Source organism: Saccopteryx bilineata, chromosome 3, assembly GCF_036850765.1.
Source record: "Saccopteryx bilineata isolate mSacBil1 chromosome 3, mSacBil1_pri_phased_curated, whole genome shotgun sequence".
NCBI classification, from domain to species: Eukaryota; Metazoa; Chordata; class Mammalia; order Chiroptera; family Emballonuridae; genus Saccopteryx; species Saccopteryx bilineata.
The window spans coordinates 1,796,991-1,816,378 of record NC_089492.1 but is presented as its reverse complement, the minus strand read 5'-3'; the positions used below and the strand labels follow the sequence as shown (position 1 = coordinate 1,816,378).

General features: G+C 64.3%; 1 protein-coding gene across 11 annotated transcripts in view; it reads right to left on the bottom strand.

The window, feature by feature from the left end:
• TSNARE1 (t-SNARE domain containing 1) overlaps positions 1 to 19,388 on the bottom strand; it is a 121,959-nt gene that overhangs the window by 46,344 nt on the left and 56,227 nt on the right. For 4 of the 11 annotated variants that reach the window (XM_066265563.1, XM_066265564.1, XM_066265566.1 and 1 more), the window contains 6 exons: positions 17,213 to 17,303; positions 15,907 to 15,981; positions 15,318 to 15,377; positions 10,731 to 10,892; positions 3,974 to 4,046; positions 781 to 1,239 (listed from right to left, as the gene is read on the bottom strand). In XM_066265563.1, coding sequence (XP_066121660.1) covers positions 781 to 1,239; positions 3,974 to 4,046; positions 10,731 to 10,892; positions 15,318 to 15,377; positions 15,907 to 15,981; positions 17,213 to 17,303 — 920 coding nt within the window. Of the gene's footprint in view, positions 1 to 780; positions 1,240 to 3,973; positions 4,047 to 10,730; positions 10,893 to 15,317; positions 15,378 to 15,906; positions 15,982 to 17,212; positions 17,304 to 18,851; positions 18,959 to 19,388 lie in introns of those variants that run through there. The other 7 variants (XM_066265569.1, XM_066265570.1, XM_066265567.1 and 4 more) reach the window with 4 other exon arrangements.

The window sequence follows — 19,388 nt, the reverse complement described above, 5'->3', positions numbered from 1 at the left end:
GAGCCTCAGTTTCCCCATCGAGAGGCAGAGAGGGACTGAGTGGGAATAGCGTCTCCCTGGCTGAGCCTCAGTTTCCCCATCTAGAGGCAGAGAGGGGCTGAGTGGGAATAGCGTCTCCCTGGCTGAGCCTCAGTTTCCCCATCGAGGGGCAGAGAGGGGCTGAGTGGGAATAGCGTCTCCCTGGCTGAGCCTCAGTTTCCCCATCGAGGGGCAGAGAGGGGCTGAGTGGGAACAGCATCTCCCTGGCTGAGCCTCAGTTTCCCCATCGAGGGGCAGAGAGGGGCTGAGTGGCAATAACGTCTCCCTGGCTGAGCCTCAGTTTCCCCATCGAGAGGCAGAGAGGGGCTGAGTGGGAATAGCGTCTCCCTGGCTGAGCCTCAGTTTCCCCATCGAGGGGCAGAGAGGGGCTCAGTGGCAATAGCGTCTCCCTGGCTGAGCCTCAGTTTCCCCATCGAGGGGCAGAGAGGGGCTGAGTGGCAATAGCGTCTCCTTGGCTGAGCCTCAGTTTCCCCATCGAGGGGCAGAGAGGGGCTGAGTGGCAATAGCGTCTCCTTGGCTGAGCCTCAGTTTCCCCATCGAGAGGCAGAGAGGGGCTGAGTGGCAATAGCGTCTCCCTGGCTGAGCCTCAGTTTCCCCATCGAGGGGCAGAGAGGGGCTGAGTGGCAATAGCGTCTCCCTGGCCTCAGCTCTCCACAGGGTCTTGCTCTCGTGGTCACACCCTGGAAGCCCGAGCGCAGGGGCCAGCCTGGGGGTGCAGGCTGTGGGGAGGGGCCCACTTACTTGGCAGGGGCTCGCGGGCCTGGCCCTCGCCTGGGGGGGCTACGGGTGAGAAGGTCTCGGCCACCATGCGCTCCACGGGAGAGAGGGTGAGGCCGGGGGCCGGCCTGCCCCCGGCTGGCGTCTGCGGGCGCTCCGCCAGCTTCTTGCGCACCCGCCCTCGCAGGTCCCTCCACTTGTGCTTGAGGTCGCCCAGGTCCCGCTGGCAGAAGCCCAGGGCGTTCACCGCCTGCAGGATCCGGCTCCACGCGCGGTGCTTCCGGGCGGGCGTGCCCCGCGGGGCCCCGAACAGCAGCGGGTAGTGGCGCCTCACCCGCTGCACCAGCACCTCCGTCTCCCGGGGGCTGAAGTTGGGTTTGCGCGTCTTGGTGCGGGAGTGGGGGCCAGGCCTGCACAGCGGGGCCACCAGGGCCGGCTCGGGGCTGGCGCTCTGACGGCAGGTGGCCTGGCTACTGCTGGACCCTGGAAAGGCACCAGAGGCTGAGAGGGCAGGCGGAGGCCCACGGCCGACCAGGAGCAGAGGAGACAGGTGAGACAGGCCCACGGAGCCCATGGCCGGCCCCACGCTTGAGGCGAGAGTAGCCGGCCACATGCGTCGCTGGAGAGCACCCACAGCAGCACGAGGGGGGCCTGGCGTCCCGGGCACTCTGGTCCCAGGCGCCCGCCCGCCCTGGGCCCTCCCGGGGCTGCTGCAGGTCAGCTCTCACCGTCCCAAGGCCAGGGACAGTCCCTCTGACCAGTGTGCCACAGGGGCTGAGTGGCCGCCTGGCTGACATCCAAGTGTCCATCTGGAGTGGACAGACCATCCTGCACACCCCACCCTGTCACAGCCACCCAGAGGCAGCAATGGCTGCCACCGCCATGTGGAGGCCCCAGGGGCGAGCAGCCCGTGACACTGAGACAGGGCGGGACCTGTGCAGAGGGCACCTGAGGGTGACAGGGCCCAGCTGTGTCCCTGCTCGAGGCACAGGCCCTGCCCTGAGCAGGAGGGCCCCGGGGCAGCACGGCTCACCCCCTGCATGCACCCTCCCAGGGGTGCACACAGCACCAGGAGGGCACAGGCCCTGCCCTGAGCAGGAGGAGGGCCCCAGGGCAGCATGGCTCACCCCTGCATGCACCCTCCCAGGGGAGCACACAGCACCAGGAGGGCACAGGACTGTCCCTGAGCAGGAGGAGGGCCCCAGGGCAGCACGGCTCACCCCTGCATTCACCCTCCCAGGGGAGCACACAGCACCAGGAGGCCACAGGACTGTCCCTGAGCAAGAGGGCCCCAGGGCAGCATGGCTCACCCCTGCATTCACCCTCCCAGGGGTGCACACAGCACCAGGAGGTCACAGGACTGTCCCTGAGCAGGAGGAGGGCCCCAGGGCAGCATGGCTCACCCCTGCATGCACCCTCCCAGGGGAGCACACAGCACCAGGAGGCCACAGGACTGTCCCTGAGCAGGAGGGCCCCAGGGCAGCACGGCTCACCCCTGCATTCACCCTCCCAGGGGAGCACACAGCACCAGGAGGCCACAGGACTGTCCCTGAGCAAGAGGGCCCCAGGGCAGCATGGCTCACCCCTGCATTCACCCTCCCAGGGGTGCACACAGCACCAGGAGGTCACAGGACTGTCCCTGAGCAGGAGGAGGGCCCCAGGGCAGCACGGCTCACCCCTGCATTCACCCTCCCAGGGGAGCACACAGCACCAGGAGGCCACAGGACTGTCCCTGAGCAGGAGGAGGGCCCCAGGGCAGCATGGCTCACCCCTGCATTCACCCTCCCAGGGGAGCACACAGCACCAGGAGGCCACAGGACTGTCCCTGAGCAGGAGGAGGCCCCGGGGCAGCATGGCTCACCCCTGCATTCACCCTCCCAGGGGAGCACACAGCACCAGGAGGCCACAGGACTGTCCCTGAGCAGGAGGAGGCCCCGGGGCAGCATGGCTCACCCCTGCATTCACCCTCCCAGGGGTGCACACAGCACCAGGAGGCCACAGGACTGTCCCTGAGCAGGAGGAGGCCCCGGGGCAGCATGGCTCACCCCTGCATTCACCCTCCCAGGGGTGCACACAGCACCAGGAGGCCACAGGACTGTCCCTGAGCAGGAGGAGGCCCCGGGGCAGCATGGCTCACCCCTGCATTCACCCTCCCAGGGGAGCACACAGCACCAGGAGGCCACAGGACTGTCCCTGAGCAGGAGGAGGCCCCGGGGCAGCATGGCTCACCCCTGCATTCACCCTCCCAGGGGTGCACACAGCACCAGGAGGCCACAGGACTGTCCCTGAGCAGGAGGAGGGCCCCAGGGCAGCATGGCTCACCCCTGCATTCACCCTCCCAGGGGAGCACACAGCACCAGGAGGCCACAGGACTGTCCCTGAGCAGGAGGAGGCCCCGGGGCAGCATGGCTCACCCCTGCATTCACCCTCCTAGGGGAGCACACAGCACCAGGAGGCCACAGGACTGTCCCCCGGGTCTCGGAACGGGTCCTTGGCCCAAGGGAGGCAGGGGGTTCATGCACCTCGCAGAACTCCTAGGGAGGCATCGGCTTGGCCAAGGAGCAAGGGCGAGCCCCTGGGTCCTGGCTGGGAGCTGACCATGGCCCATAGGCTCTGAGCACCAAAGGCCAGGGGATCACAAGTCCCCCTGCCCCCTCCGGGCACCCAGCCACCAGGGGCAGTAACAGAACAGCACCTGACCCCCAGTGGGCCTGGCCAGGCTGGGTGGGGCCAAGGCCTTCACGTGGAAGAAACCGGAAGGGAACACAGATACCAGTCTCTCCCGGGGCTGCCCCACAACACACTGCTTCCTAAGGAGCGGCCGACAAGACCACCCGCAGCAGAACCAAGACCCCGAGGTGGCTCTGGGCTCCCTGTCCCCAGCACTCTGCGCCCACGCACCGGGCACACCCCTCCCCCGCCCAGGATGACTTGTCCTCCCTCACAGAGCCCTGGGCAAGGAGAAAGGCCCAGGGTGGGGGCATGAGACCAGGGCTCCTCAGGGAGCAGAATGGGTGGCCCCCCGCATGCAAAGGCCTCCCCCACCCTGGCCCCCTCCATGGGGTGAGGGTCCTGGGGAGCTGGGGAGGGAGGCGGCCAGTGCTCAGACTCCCGAACCTGCCCTGGGCCCTGCTCCTCTGGAAGGCAGCTCTGCCCACACCTGGGCGATGGGCCGGTGGGGGGAGCAGACAGCTTGCAAGGTGGCGTGGGTACCCACCGATGGCATCTCCTTGCTCTGAGACCAGAGAGGCCAAGTCCTTGATGATCTGGTTCACATCCAACATGTCGCTCTGTGGAAACAAGACAGAGGCCACTCGGTGCCTGGGCTGGAGGCGCAGAGGGTCAAGGGCACAGCCATCAGGGAGTGCTGAGTGAGCACCAACAACCAGGGGCCAGTTCACGGCCACGCCCAGGGTCACCCCACAAGTCAGACAGGGCTGGGCTCTGAATACTGTCTCCTGACTGCAAGGCCAAACCCCAAACCCTCCTAGTACCCCTCGGCCACAAGCTCCCACACTGGGTCGAGACCCAGAGCCAGCCTGCTTCAAGATGGCAGTCTCGAGCAGGGCAGGGGCCCAACACTGTCCTGTGGCCCTCGCAGAGGAGAGGAGAGAAGAGGCTGTCCACCAGCAGTCCTGTGGACGCCTCCCTCCCCATCTCAACTGGGGCTCCTTGCGGACGAGTCCTAGCTTCCCCTCTGAGCACCAGCACCAGCACAGGCCGCACACGGGGCCACTCGGCAGACCCTGGGGCTGGGCGAGTGGATGGTTGGATGTAGAGGTAGGTGGGTGGACGGATGGATGGATGGATGGATGGTGGGTGGATGGACGAGGGTCTCACGGCTATGCAAACACAGAGTGGCTTCGCGAAGCTGGTGAGTGGGGTAAGGAGAAACTCGGGACGTCCCCTACCACAGCACGCCGTGCTGGCGGGCCTCTGGCCTCTGGCCTCCTCCATGCCATCGACTGTCCGAGCTCCACTGCCCAGCGGAGGAGCAGCAATGCTTGAGGCACAGGCCCCGCCACGCACGCCACTCACGCTGCCCCAGTCTCCCCTCCGTGACTTTGCAGCTCATTCTGGAGCCTGGATTGATTTCCACAAGGGTCACTTCACCCCACTGCAAAGTATTACGAGGAAATTCATTTTCTTTTTAGGAGTGTTCTGGGAAATGAAGCAATTAGCATGATCTTAAACCGACACATACTATCAATTGTAATTCAATTACTGGGCTTAACTCCTGGAATGGGGCCCAGGGCCAGAAAGCTGGTGGCAAGTGAGGGGCCTGCAGGTGCAGGCTCTGGGGTCAGCAGCAGATGGGTGGGTGCTGGGTACCGAAACCTGGCCCATCTTCTGGAATCTGCATCATCACACCTTTCCTGGGGCAGGACTGCTGGCTGAGGGGTCAGGCTTGAGCTCCATCCCAAGGTTGGGACAGCAAGGTCACCAGACAGAGGCTGCAGACTCATCAGGGCCTTAGACAGACTGATCCCCCTCCAAAGACCTTCAGGTTCCTGCCCCAACCCTGCCGGAGGCTGGACACAAACTGACCACACACCGACCTTGACCTTAACCAGCGAGCACCCTCAGGCCTGCAGTGGACAGAGACCTCTCTCGTGCGAGGCCGGCCGAGTGCACTTGGACTCAGAGGCTTACAGGGGCCTCCCCAAGGCAAGTCAGTCTCTCCACACTGCACAAGTTCACCTGCTGGTACTCCCAATGCAGACAGAGCACACAGAGAAACTGAGTCACAGAGAGAACTCAGACCCTCTCCCGAGGGCGTGCGGCATTCACACCTGAGCTCGGACAGACCTGACTCAGGTCACTACCACCCAGACCCGGCCACTCTGGTCTCCCTGGCAGTTGGGACCCTTGGTCAGTACCCAGGAACCATGGTCCTCATTCCTGAGAGGCCACATGGTGTGGCCCCTGCGTGGGCAGGATCAACACGTGGCCTGCATCCCTCCCACAGGGCAGTCCTGAGCCCCGGGGGTGAGCTCAAGGCCCGGCCATCTGCGGCCTGCATCCCTCCCACAGGGCAGTCCTGAGCCCCGGGGGTGAGCTCAAGGCCCGGCCGTCTGCAGCCTGCATCCCTCCCACAGGGCAGTGCTGAGCCCTGGGGGGTGAGCTCAAGGCCCGGCCGTCTGGGGCCAGCAGTGGTGGCCGAGACCCTGGAGCTGCCTGGGTGGAGCCGTCCAGGGCTGCCGAGTGGCCCCCGCTGCAGCACACAGTGTGGCCAGCTCTGGGGGCCGTGCGCCGGGCATGGGACAGGGAGTGTGGGGGCGAGACTGAGAAAACAGCACGCTCAGTAAATGTTTAAATCACGCAATTATTTTCCCGATTGCTTCTAAAACCAGAGCTCATTAAAAGCTCTCACAGAACCCCCTCCTCTCTCTCCGGCTCCGCGGAAGACAATCCTGCACAGGACGTCATAAAACCTTGGGGGTGTGTGCACTCCGAAAATACCACTGCATTTTCTCTATCACGCAAGCTCTTCTTATAATTAGGATCTTGGCAACCATCCGCCTACAAAGACGTCGGTTCCAGTTAATGGAACAAACTTTGTGTGTTGCTTTATTCAGTATTTATAGTCAGATATCAGCCAGATCAACCACCCCGTGCTCTGGCTGCACACCACTAACCACGCAAGGGGGGCTGGACTGCGGCTCGCTTCCCGGCCCCCTCCTCCTCTCAGCCTCCTCCCTCCTAAGCTTGCCAGGTAGCCATGGCAACAGAGCAGCTACTGCTCTGAGCTCTGCACCTGGGTCAGGGGACCCAGCGCTCTGGCGGGAGCAGGGACAGCAGGCACTCGCAGGTGAGGTCAGGTGAGAAGGGCTGGGCGGGGAGCCGGGTGCAGGCCCCCTGGGAGTGGACAGAGGCTCTGGTCCTGGCAAGCCCACTTCCTAACAGCAGTAGCTGGGGGCATGTGACCATCTCATCCGACCTACCTCAGGGAGACGGGCCCTGTCCTGCCCTGCAGACAGGAAGAGCAGCCTCAGCCAGGGTGAGGTAAGTGCCCTGGAGACAGAGCTGGCTCAGCCACTACGCTACCTCATGAGTGACCTCAGTGACCTCCTACATCCTCATCTGGGAAAGAGGCCAACCGAGGGGCAGGTGTCCAAACACGGCCGGACAGCCCCTGCTCTCGAGTCAGGCGGCCTGGGCTCAACCCCAGCTTGTCCCACACAAGCTATGCAGCCTGGACCAAGTGACGTTACTCCTCCAAGCTTCCACCTCATTGCTGATAAAATTGAACACAGGGGTGCTCACACTCACAGAGCCTTTGTGTGGGCTGAGAAGATCCATGTGAACAGAAACAGCAGAGCCCTTTCAGCAACACAAAACCTTCTGTGGAGTTCCAATATGAAGAGCTCATCCCCCACTCATCTACCCACCTTCCATCCACCCACTCATCCCCCACCTATCTACCCACCTTCCATCCATCCACCTACCCATCCATCCACCCATCCCTCCATCTACCCATCATTCATCCATCAGCCACTCATCCATCCATCCATCCACCCATCATCCACACATCCATCCACCCATACATCCCTCCATCTACCCACCCATACATCCACCCATCCACACATCCATCCACCCACCCATCCGCTACCCACCTATCCACCTGTCTTCCATCCGTCTATCCACCCATCCATCCACCCACCCATCCATCCACCCACCCATCCATCCACCCATCCCTCCATCTACCCACCCATCCATCCACCCATCCATCTACCCATCATTCATCCACCCATCAATCCATCCATCCATCCATCCATCCACCCATCATCCACTCATCATCCATCCATCCATCCACCCATCCATCCATCCATCCATCCACCCACCCATCATCCACTCATCACCCATCCATCCATCCATCCATCCACCCATCCATCCATCCATCCATCCATCCACCCACCCACCCATCATCCACTCATCACCCATCAATCCATCCATCCATCCACCCATCATCCACTCATCATCCATCCATCCATCCACCCACCCATCATCCACTCATCACCCATCCATCCATCCATCCACCCATCCATCCATCCATCCATCCACCCACCCACCCACCCACCCATCATCCACTCATCATCCATCCATCCTTTGTTTGTTCAAGAGACAGTCCCTGAGTGCCCAAACAGCACCACCGCTTCCTCTGGGGTGCTGAGAATACAGTCATGACAAACAAAACCCCTGCTTCTGTGGTTCATGTTCTTGCGGAGAGAGACGAACAATAACAAGGTAATAAACACTACGTCAGACAAAGCAGAGGGGGCTGACGTCCTGCTGTGGGGAGCAGAGAACCCAAGTCCCCTCTCCGGCCCCACAGGCTCAGCTGCAAAGGGCACAGTGGGAACTCTGCCCCGAAAGCTAGACTCCAGGGAGGGGTGCTGAGGCGCCAGCACAGCTTCGGTGGACAGATGGGCAACCGCGGAGTGGCAGACAGTCTGGGGACAGAGCTGCCAGCCACCTGGTCACCCGTCGCCCACAGTGGAGACCACAAGCAGCCCCGGGACGTGACTTAGTTGGGGATCCACACACCTCCTTGCTTCCACTGATGCTGCACCCTCCACTCACACCCAGCCTCGTGTGCTGCTCAAACCCAAGGAGAGCCTGCGCGCCAGTCACAGGACAGAACCCGCCTTCCGTCTTCGTCACTCCAGACAGGGCTCTGGCAGGAGGCTGCAAGCAGCCAGCACCCACCCCAGGGGCACTGGCACCCTGACCCTTGGGGTCCTGGGAGTTCTGGGGCCAGTGCCAGGGGGCTGCCCTCGGCTGGGAGGCCGTGGACCAGCTTGCCTCCGGATAAGGAGCAGGGAGGAGAGCTGAGTGGGCAGTGCCCCAAGCTGCCCTCCCACTGCCAGGGCACCCCAGACCTGGCCCTGCACGAGCAGCCCGCACCTCGGCTGAGCGCAGCCCTAACACGCCTCGCCCAGGCGGGCCAGGTAACACTGGGTGCAATGCAGAATGCCAGCAGTACCCGAGTCGGGTCAGATGGCACAGGCCCCATTGTGTAGCCTCTGCCATCAGGAAGCTGGCAATGGCGTCCTGTCTGGATACAAGCCTGTGTCCAGGACCAGGTGACCCGGTCTGGCTCAGCTCCTGCTCGTAGGTTGTCCCCTCCGCCCTTTGCCGCCACGGGGTCCCTCCCATGCCTCTTCTTCTTGTCAGGAGAGCAGAAGACACGCTTCTGGCAGACACCTGAGCTGGCGACCTGCACGGTCCATTTTCCTGGAAGAAGCTGCACTTAGGAGAGCTTCATTACAGAAGCCAAGCCCGTGGGAACTTCAGGGTGAGCAGGCCTTCAGGGAGCAGCTGCCCCAACCCCCCCTGCGCAGATGAGGAGACGGGCTCGCGGCCGAGGGGCCGCACCTGGGCCACGTCCAGGGCTTGGCCCTCACTGCTCACAGAGCCGCCGAGTGCCACATTCTTCTTGGGTTTCCAGCACCAAGAGGTAGGAGCCTCCTGCACGCTGTACACTTGTCAGGATACACGTGCCTTTGACACTGACACAGGCGTTGTGGCTACAGGCTCATTGGTCATCGTATTGCACAGGTTTAACTGTCGAGGACAAAGAACAGCCCCCAGGCTCACACCTCCACCTGCTAGCAGCACCACCAAATTGCAGGTTCAGCTGCCCAGGCAGCTCATTCAAAAGACGTGGGTGGTGAACGCCCCCCCTGGACACCTCAGTGTGCAGCGAAGGACATGGCAACAGGGACCGAAGTCCCAGCAGGCAGGCACAGGGGGAACTCTGAAAGGTTCCCCAGAGGGGGACATGGTCACAGGGACCGGAGTCCCAGGAGGCAGGCACAGAGCACAGGGGGAACTCTGACAGGTTCCCCAGAGGGGGACATGGCCACAGGGACCGGAGTCCCAGGAGGCAGGCACGGGGCACAGGGGGGACTCTGACAGGTTCCCCAGAGGGGGACATGGCCACAGGGACCGGAGTCCCAGGAGGCAGGCACGGGGCACAGGGGGAACTCTGACAGGTTCCCCAGAGGGGGACATGGCCACAGGGACCGGAGTTCCAGGAGGCAGGCACGAGGCACAGGGGGAACTCTGACAGGTTCCCCAGAGGGGGACATGGACACAGGGACCGGAGTCCCAGGAGGCAGGCACAGGGCACAGGGGGACTCTGAAAGGTTCCCCAGAGGGGGACATGGACACAGGGACCAGAGTCCCAGGAGGCAGGCACAGGGCACAGGGGGACTCTGAAAGGTTCCCCAGAGGGGGACATGGTCACAGGGACCGGAGTCCCAGGAGGCAGGCACAGGGCACAGGGGGACTCTGAAAGGTTCCCCAGAGGGGGACATGGTCACAGGGACCAGAGTCCCAGGAGGCAGGCACGGGGCACAGGGGGGACTCTGAAAGGTTCCCCAGAGGGGGACATGGCCACAGGGACTGGAGTCCCAGGAGGCAGGCACGGGGCACAGGGGGGACTCTGAAAGGTTCCCCAGAGGGGGACATGGCCACAGGGACTGGAGTCCCAGGAGGCAGGCACGGGGCACAGGGGGACTCTGAAAGGTTCCCCAGAGGGGGACATGGCCACAGGGACCGGAGTCCCAGGAGGCAGGCACGGGGTACAGGGGGGACTCTGAAAGGTTCCCGAGGGCCGAGCAGCAGTGTCCGCACTGGTGAGACTCAGGCTGTTGACCACAGGACACGCGTTTCCAGAGCAGGGACCGCAGGACACGCGTTTCCAGAGCAGGGACCACAGGACACGTGTTTCCAGAGCAGGGACCGCAGGACACGCGTTTCCAGAGCAGGGACCACAGGACACGTGTTTCCAGAGCAGGGACCGCAGGACACGCGTTTCCAGAGCAGGGACCGCAGGACACGTGTTTCCAGAGCAGGGCTGGCCCCGCTGCCCCAAGAGCTCCCAGTCACAAGGGGGACCCACAGCACGTGTGCACGTGCACACACACAAATACAGGAGTGTGCACACGCGTGTGCCGGGCCCTCACCTCAATCTGCAGGACGGCCTCCTCGCGCAGCCTGGTGGCCTCCAGGTCCTCCTCCGTGATCTCGGGGAGCGGCGCCTGCTCCTGGCCCTGCCACATGCTGTCACCCCCATTCAAGATCTTCTCATCGTCAGCCAGCTCAGCACAAGGCACCCGGGGACTCTGCTAATGACAGAGAGACCAGTCAGCACCACGGCACCTTGCTGCCACCAGGCCCGGCCACACCTTCTTCCTAGGCTAGCAGAGGGTGGCTCCCCTCACAGCTAAGCCTCAGCGCATGGGCACCGGGAGCCTCCTGCGAGGGAAGAGGACACCCCAGCCTGTTCTGCAGCCATGTGTGGTGGGGGGCCTGCTGTCACTGGTGGGCAGGTATCGTAGGGACAGTGGCCCTGCCCGCTGGCCCATATGCTCACCTCTGGCCAGCCCAGGCCAGGCTGCAGGGACATTCAGCAGGACCCACGCCCAAGCTCAGCCAGGGCCACACAGAACACAAGAGAAGAGGAGCAGTGTCCATGCTCTCACCCCCCCAGGGAGTGACTCCAGGGGGCTCCGGGGGCCCGCTCAGCGGGGCGTGTCTGCAGACCCCACAAGCATGCATCGCGTGGGCAGCAGTGGCAGGGCCGTGCTTGTCGTCCGGCAGGCGCTACCCAGACTCCCCGTGGGCCCCGCCACGGCCCTGCCACAGGCCCACCGGGAGAGCACGACCTGAAGCCTCAGATTCCCCCAGCACAGTCAGCGGCCAGGCCTGGGCACAGGGCAGCGGACAGCGAGCCCAGGGCACAGAGGTGCTCAGGCCTGGGCACAGGGCAGCGGACAGCGAGCCCAGGGCACAGAGGTGCTCAGGCCTGGGCACAGGGCAGCGGACAGCGAGCCCAGGGCACAGAGGTGCTCAGGCCTGGGCACAGGGCAGCGGACAGCGAGCCCAGGGCACAGAGGTGCTCAGGCCTGGGCACAGGGCAGCGGACAGCGAGCCCAGGGCACAGAGGTGCTCAGGCCTGGGCACAGGGCAGCGGACAGCGAGCCCAGGGCACAGAGGTGCTCAGGCCTGGGCACAGGGCAGCGGACAGCGAGCCTAGGGCACAGAGGTGCTCAGGCCTGGGCAGAGGAGCCAAAAAACCCACAAATAGGAACTGCAGCACCAGTGCCAGCTCCGCCTCGAGTGACCACCGCAGGGGGCCTGGTGGTAAGGGTCCCAGCAGCAGCAGTGGGCACTGAGGGACAGGCGTGACACCAGCAGCTTTCCCCTAGCTGTGCTCGTGGCCCCAGGCGGTCACACCCACTCTCGGTCCCACGGGTGGAGGGAGAAGCCACACTGACCTAGCCCTTTTCCCAAGACTGTTCTCTGGACACACAGCTTTCCCTGCCCGGTGGAGCTCCCCCCGTCAGCTGAGGCCTTCGGGTAAATAAATACGGGGATAGATGCACATAAAGTTAAAGAGCTAAGAACTCTGCTGACAAGCTACTCGCCAAGGCAGCAGCTGTCACCTCCCTTCTGGGCGTGGGCGAGGAAGTGGGCAGGGCCTGGGCGGTGGGGGCGGAGGGGCAGGCCCGAGGCAGGCAGGCCCGAGGAGGCCGCCCGCACAGCCTCTCCTGCGGCTCCCAGGCCCTCCCAGGCCGCAGCACTGGGCCCCGGGCAAGTCTCCGTCACAGGACCTCAGCGTCCGCAGCACTGGGCCCCGGGCAAGTCCCCAGTGAGTCCCCGTCACAGGGCCTCAGCGTCCTCACCTGTGGACTGGGGACGGTGACCCTCACGCCAGGGCCAAGGTCGCCAGCCACCATGAGGCCACGTGCGGGCTCCATGTCCCCCTAAAGGTGCCGAGCTGCCCACCCCAGCCGCTCCTGACGGGACAGGCAGGAAGAGACGGTGCCGCTGCTGACCCAGCGCGGCTCTCCCCTCTGAAAGGGCCAGAAAGTACCCCTTTATTCTCCTCACAAAGGCTCGATTTGGGCCTGCGGCTCCGAAGCCAGACCGGGGGTTTGCTGGCACCGCGCGGGGCACGCAGAGGGGCCGGCCTGTGATGCTGGTCCAGCTGAGCGGCCCCCACAAAGGCGGCTTTCTCCTCCCTCCGGGGCCGAGGGTTTGGGCCCCATCCTGACGTGTTCGGAAGAGACCCGGAAGAAACCCGCAGCCCGAGGCGGCTGCCGAGCGGGCCCAGCCGGTTCCCGTGAGAAAGACGGGTCCTGCTGGTCCTCCCACAGGGTCACCCCCAGGGCCGTGAGGAGCACGCGGAGCCCAGGGGCCTCAGGGCCCCAGGAACAGGCCGCTTCGCCAGCACTCCAACCCTGGGCTCCGTGCAGAACAGCCACGACCCTGGCGGGGGACACACCTCGGAGACACTTCTGTTTAGCAGCCCGGGCCGGTCACCAGTCTCTCCAAACAGCAACGGCTCTGTGCTAGCTGGGGGAAGGTTCTGGAGGCTTGTCAAGCCCAGACTGTCGGCACTGCCGGACGGCGGCCAGCCATCCTCCCAGCCCTCACATGGAAGAAAGGAGCTGGGGCACCCGGGCGAGCGAGGGCGACTCTCCTGCGCACAGCGCGGAGGCCCGAGCGGGAACTCCCAGCTGGCCCAGGAGGGTGAGGTGCGTCCCCACTGCTCTGCAGCACGGGGCGGGAGCCGGCCCCAGACACGCCTGGGACGTGCCGAGGCTGCAGCCAACACGGCCAAGACAGCCCCTCCAGAGGGGCCGCAGCTCACAGCCACCCCTGCCCCGGCTCCCCGGGCCCCTGCCCGGCCACCAGCCCGTCGGCAGCGGCTCCGTAGTGCGGAGCGTCACTGCAATAGTGCCCGGGCAGAGCAGGGTGCTAGGCTGCCTCATGGTTGACAGTTTGCATAATTCTTGAAAGCCTATCTAAGCTTTCATAATTTCCCAGTACTACTGACCATTCTCTTCTTTTTTAAAAAAAACACCTACTAAATACATTTGCAGTGGGACCGGTGTCATGGTGCTGTGAGCCTTCGACTGGACTTCTGGGGGAGAAACGGGTCTTCCCTCGGGGGGCGCTCTGCACTGCCCTGGCGTGCGGCACCCGGAGGGCTTCTCAGTGTCCCAGAGGTGGCGCGGTGTCCACCCCCACCAACAGCCGAGGGTTCTGGGTGCCTGCCCGCCCGTGCCCCGCCCCTCCCGCGGCTCTGTGACTGGTGGGTGTGAGGAGGTGCAGTGGGCTCCCTCGGCCCTCTCAGACCCCACGTGCTGAGTGCAGGCCCGCGTGCTGCCCAAGGCATCTGCCCTTTCTCTTTCTTCAGTTGAGCTGTCTGCCTTGTACTTCCTGACTGATGAGAGCTCCTTCTATGTCGTGGCTGTAAAGCCCTTCAGACCCGAGCTGGGCGAACACCTCCGTGCCCTCTGTGGGTGGCCTCTTCACTCTGAGGGGTGTTGACTTGAAGAAGGCCACGTTCACCACTCTCTCTCGGTAGCTGGGACGGTTCCGTCTCTGTGAAAAGCACGAGGGTGCCACCAAGATGTGGGGAGTCCTTCCTCCTGCACTTTAGAGGCGTCTTCCACTGCCTCCTGGCTTCCACCGTCTCACGAAATCAGGTGTGAGTCGTACTGCCCTTTAAAATAACGGGACCCTCTTCGTCGGGCTTTTATTGACTTTTAAGATTTATTTTTGCCTTTCTTATTCAAAATTGTATTGTGATGCAAGCAAGAGCAGTTTTTAAGAAGTGTAATACGTTTATCCTACGTACCATGGAACTTGGAAAATTCTCAACGATTACCTCTCAAATATTGTTTCTTCCCAGTCTCCCTCCCCTCTCCCCCTCATTCATCGAGGGCTCTGATTATACCCTGGTCTGGGGTGTCTATCAGTTTCTGCTCATGGGAAGTTTGGTCCAGGATCAAACCCAGGCCAGAGGCCTAAGGCCAAATGCCAACATTTTAAAGGGTCATCTGTCCAAGCAGAATCCTCAGACAGAGGGCCTGCCCTCAGTCCCTCCTCCTCCTGCCCTCAGTCCCTCCTCCTCCTGCCCTCAGTCCCTCCTCCTTCTGCCCTCAGTCCCTCCTCCTTCTGCCCTCAGTCCCTCCTCCTGCCCTCAGTCCCTCCTCCTTCTGCCCTCAGTCCCTCCTCCTGCCCTCAGTCCCTCCTCCTTCTGCCCTCAGTCCCTCCTCCTGCCCTCAGTCCCTCCTCCTTCTGCCCTCAGTCCCTCCTCCTGCCCTCAGTCCCTCCTCCTCCTGCCCTCAGTCCCTCCTCCTGCCCTCAGTCCCTCCTCCTTCTGCCCTCAGTCCCTCCTCCTGCCCTCAGTCCCTCCTCCTCCTGCCCTCAGTCCCTCCTCCTGCCCTCAGTCCCTCCTCCTCCTGCCCTCAGTCCCTCCTCCTGCCCTCAGTCCCTCCTCCTGCCCTCAGTCCCTCCTCCTCCTGCCCTCAGTCCCTCCTCCTGCCCTCAGTCCCTCCTCCTTCTGCCCTCAGTCCCTCCTCCTGCCCTCAGTCCCTCCTCCTCCTGTCCCTCCTCCTGCCCTCAGTCCCTCCTCCTGCCCTCAGTCCCTCCTCCTCCTGCCCTCAGTCCCTCCTCCTCCACTCTTCCCGGAGAAGCAGCTGGAGCTGGTGCTGCTCCCTCAACACCCAAGGCCCACGCGAGTCCCCAGCACCCACCTGCTGTCTGCCACCCCTCTGCACCGTGGGAAGCAGAGCTCGAGACTTTTCTGCAATTTTCTGTTGGAAACAGCACAGGAGGGACACGGGAAGAACAGAAAAGGCAGGAAGGAGGAGAGGAGAAAGGGTCAGATGGGCACGAAGCACTGGACGACAATGGACAGCAGAGCAAGCCTCGGCCCCAGGAGGAAGCCGCCCCCAGGGTCTCGGGAAGACTGGGCACCTGGCCGGGCCCTCCAACCACCTGCGGTTCAGCCCCATCCCAGGCCCTCGGTCCCCAGGTCTGTATCCCCGCCCCTGAGAAGGGGTGACACCTGGTTGCCCACCTCCTGGGAGGCTGGCATGCGGACGTCTCTTGGGTGATGCCACTAGATCACTACCCTCCCTGCATACAGCCTGTGGTCACACCAGCTGGATCCTAGTAACTGTTGAACGTCCACAAGGCTGGCCCTTCCCTTCGGCTGTGGGGAGTGTGGGGACGTGTGGGGGAGGGGACCATACTAGCCCAACCCAGGGACAAGACAGCCAGAGTGGACGCCCAAGGAGCAAGGTCACCAGCCCACAGCACCCGCGACCGGCAGGGCCTCACCTTCTGCACCACCCCGTAGCGCTGGATGGCGTCGGAGAGCTGCGTCCTCAGGCGGTCCACCTGCAGGCGCTCCTGCTGCAGGGGGAGCACGTCTCACGCAGGCGCCCGGGCGGCCTCTACAGCCCTGCAGCCCGGGGCCGCAGGACCCCCACTCCCCGCGCCCTCATGCAGCACCACGCCCTCTCCATCCACCAGCCTCTCCGCCACCTTCACGCCTCTGCCATGAGAATCGAGCTCATCCCCCTCGAAGTCACCTTCCCAGTGCTGTCCCCTCCATCCTTCAGTGCCAGCAAGGGCTCCAGGGCACAGCCAGCTTCCCCACAGACACGCCACCACCCAACCACCGTGGACACGGCCGCCACCCAACCACCACACGCGTCTCCAACACTGACTACAGAGCCAGCACAGCTCAAACGCTACAGGCCTGTCTGGGTCCTACACAAGGTGCACAGGAGAGAAGTAAGGACCTGTCTGACAGCTCTGGAGACCTCAGCTCTGAGCGCTAAGTGGCCACTCGAGGCTACTGAGCCTGTGGAGCCAGGCCTGAAGCCAGGCTGCTGACCACAGGCCCCCACACCTAACCTCAAGGCTTCTTCTCAGCACCAGCGGCAGGACTGCAGCCATAAGGCCACGCCTCCCACCTCCAAAATCTCAGCCATCACATAGGACCTCAGGCCTCCCGCCAAGGGGGGGCTCACCTGCCTGGTCTGGCCCCTCCGGTCGGCAGCCAGAACTATGCCTGGCACAGAGCAGGCTCCCCAGACCTACTGCCAAACACAGGACTGACCAAGCCAGCCCTGGGGCCCAACACCGCCCGGTCTGGTCGGCTGTGAGCAGCACCAGGTCCCGGGAGCCCTACCTGCGTCTCTCTCTGCACGGCACCAGCACAGACAAAGCCACACTGGCCTCAAGACCCTCTAACCAAGATGCGTGTAGGAGCCCCAAGTCCCCTCCTGCCCCCAGCACCCCTGTCATTCCCAGACCACATGTCTCAGGTCACAGCCTGACCCCGCCCCTCACCGCTGCACCACCTTGTGAGCCCACGGCAGGAAAGAGCTGCAGGTGCATCAGCGCTTCCCAAGGCGCTGGGCGGTGTGAGGACCCAACGGTCCCCATGCGGCTGCAGCCCCGTGCATGGGCAGCCTGGGTCACGATCCAGGTGAGGCCCTTCTAACCGGCACCACATGTGCCGGCCATCCTGAGCTCACACCTGACACGCCGACCCCTGCACCATGTGTCCCCACCCAGCCACAGAGGGGGCCCGCTGGCCTCCTGTCCCCACCGGCCGGCCTCCAGGGTGACGTACCCGAGAGCGGCCACACAGCAGCTCCGAGATCTGCCTCATGGTGCTGGTGCTGGCGGCCACCGTGAGGTTGGTCTCCTGCTGCGCCCTGTGCCTGCGGCGGGCGGGGTGGGGGGGCGGGGGGACAGGCGGGGCAGGGTGAGAGGTGACCCCAGAGGGAGAGACGGGGCGGGGGGAGACCCCACGGGGAGAGACGGGGCGGGGGGAGACCCCAGAGGGAGAGACGGGGCGGGAGGAGACCCCACGGGGAGAGACGGGGCGGGGGGGAGACCCCAGAGGGAGAGACGGGGCGGGGGGAGACCCCACGGGGAGAGACGGGGCGGGGGGAGACCCCACGGGGAGAGACGGGGCGGGGGGAGACCCCACGGGGAGAGACGGGGCGGGGGGAGACCCCACGGGGAGAGACGGGGCGGGGGGAGACCCCAGAGGAGGGCAAGGGGAAGAGCAGTCAAGGGCAGAGGATGGAGACCAGAGTCAGCCCAGAGGATGGACAGACAGACATGGGCAGTAGAACGTGGAGGGCCGGGTGGGGAAAGGAGAGAAAGGCCCAGTGACTCCAGGTCGGGGAAGCCCCTGCACCCACCCACCATCGCCAGGACCCTCGCCCCACCGTGGCCACCGCAGGCCCCACAGATAGCTGCTAGTCCCCCGGGTCAGTGCCGCACCCCCCAGCAGCCCCCGAGTCAGTTCCCCTGTGGAAAGGCCCCTGGAGGTGGACACTCGTCAGGACCCTGGACCCACCTGGCTGGCCCCGAAGGCCTCAGGTGAGACCCCCACCTCCAGACCCAGAACATGGGCAGCAGGGCCCAGGGTCTCTCTCAACCACACAGTTTGTGACCCAAGGGAACTGGGAGACCAGCCCCTCACCTACTTGCAACTGACCCCTACCCCCGGGACTGAGTGACCCCAGGGGCACACCCTGTCCTCAGGCCTCCTGCAGGTGCACGCACTGGGCAAGAGAAGGACCCGGCCCTGGCTTCCGCCCCGGCAGACACCAGAGAGCCATCCTGACCCTGCAAGCTGCACCTGATGCCCCCTGCTCCCTGCAGGGCCCCACATGCAACGCACACAGCTGACAAGTGGATGCCCGAGGTACGGACAGCCTAGGTCCCCAACCCCCGCGTCACAGAGCACATGATCACAGCACACGGGGGGGGCAGTCACTGTGTGGCAGTCTGAGGAGGAGGCAGACGAGGCCAGGCCAGCGCTTCCCCACCTCCACGGGTTTCCATGAGGACCCGTGGTGTCTCCCCGCAGGACGCGGTGGGGCTGTGAGCACGGGTGAGCGGGGTGGTGGGAGCAGGGTGCAGACTGACCACTGTGCAGTCACCCCAGGGCTTCCATGAGGACCCGTGGTGTCTCCCCGCAGGACGCGGTGGGGCTGTGAGCACGGGTGAGCGGGGTGGTGGGAGCAGGGTGCAGACTGACCACTGTGCAGTCACCCCAGGGCTCCTCTAGAACCCCGGCCCGACTCGGATGTGGCTCTAGTGCCATCCAGCAGAGCACTGCCTTCTAGAGCCTTCCACCAGCTTCCTGTTGCTCTGGGAATAAAACCCGTACCACCCCCAAGGCCTGCGGCCCCACGTGTCAGGCCCACCCACCTCACTCGGCCACGAACCCCTCCTCCTGGCACCTCAGACACTCCCGCCTGCCGCTGCTGCTGCTGCTTTGGGGCACCTGGCCTTTTCAAATGGCCACAGAATCCTGACACTTCTCCCTTCCAATGTGGCCAGGTCAGACCGCTCTGACCACAGGAGGTTGGAGTGGCACTGCCACAGAGCACACCACCACCGCATCCCCAGCAGGAGCCCGGCGCTGCAGCCGAGCTGACGAGCAAGACGTCCGCCACTGTGAGGCCGGGTGCTGCCGGGAAGCCCGAGTCCACCAGCACGGGGTGCAGGTGCTCCAGGGCACACCCTGGGGGCACCCAGCGGAGGTCAGTGTCAGCACTGCGGTCGTGAGGGAAGAAACCACCAGTGCTCCGGCCCCAGCTGTGGAGTCCCCAGGCTCTGAGCGTGCCAGCTATGGAGTCCCAGGAGCCACACGGGCCTCCCCAGCACCTGCCGCGTCCGACCCTCGAGGCTGGGAGCCCAGCCCTGGGGCTGCTGGAAGGTCTCCCCCAGGAAAGAGCTGGGCTACACGCCAATTCTCCACAGCACCCCCAGGTCTCCCCCAGGAA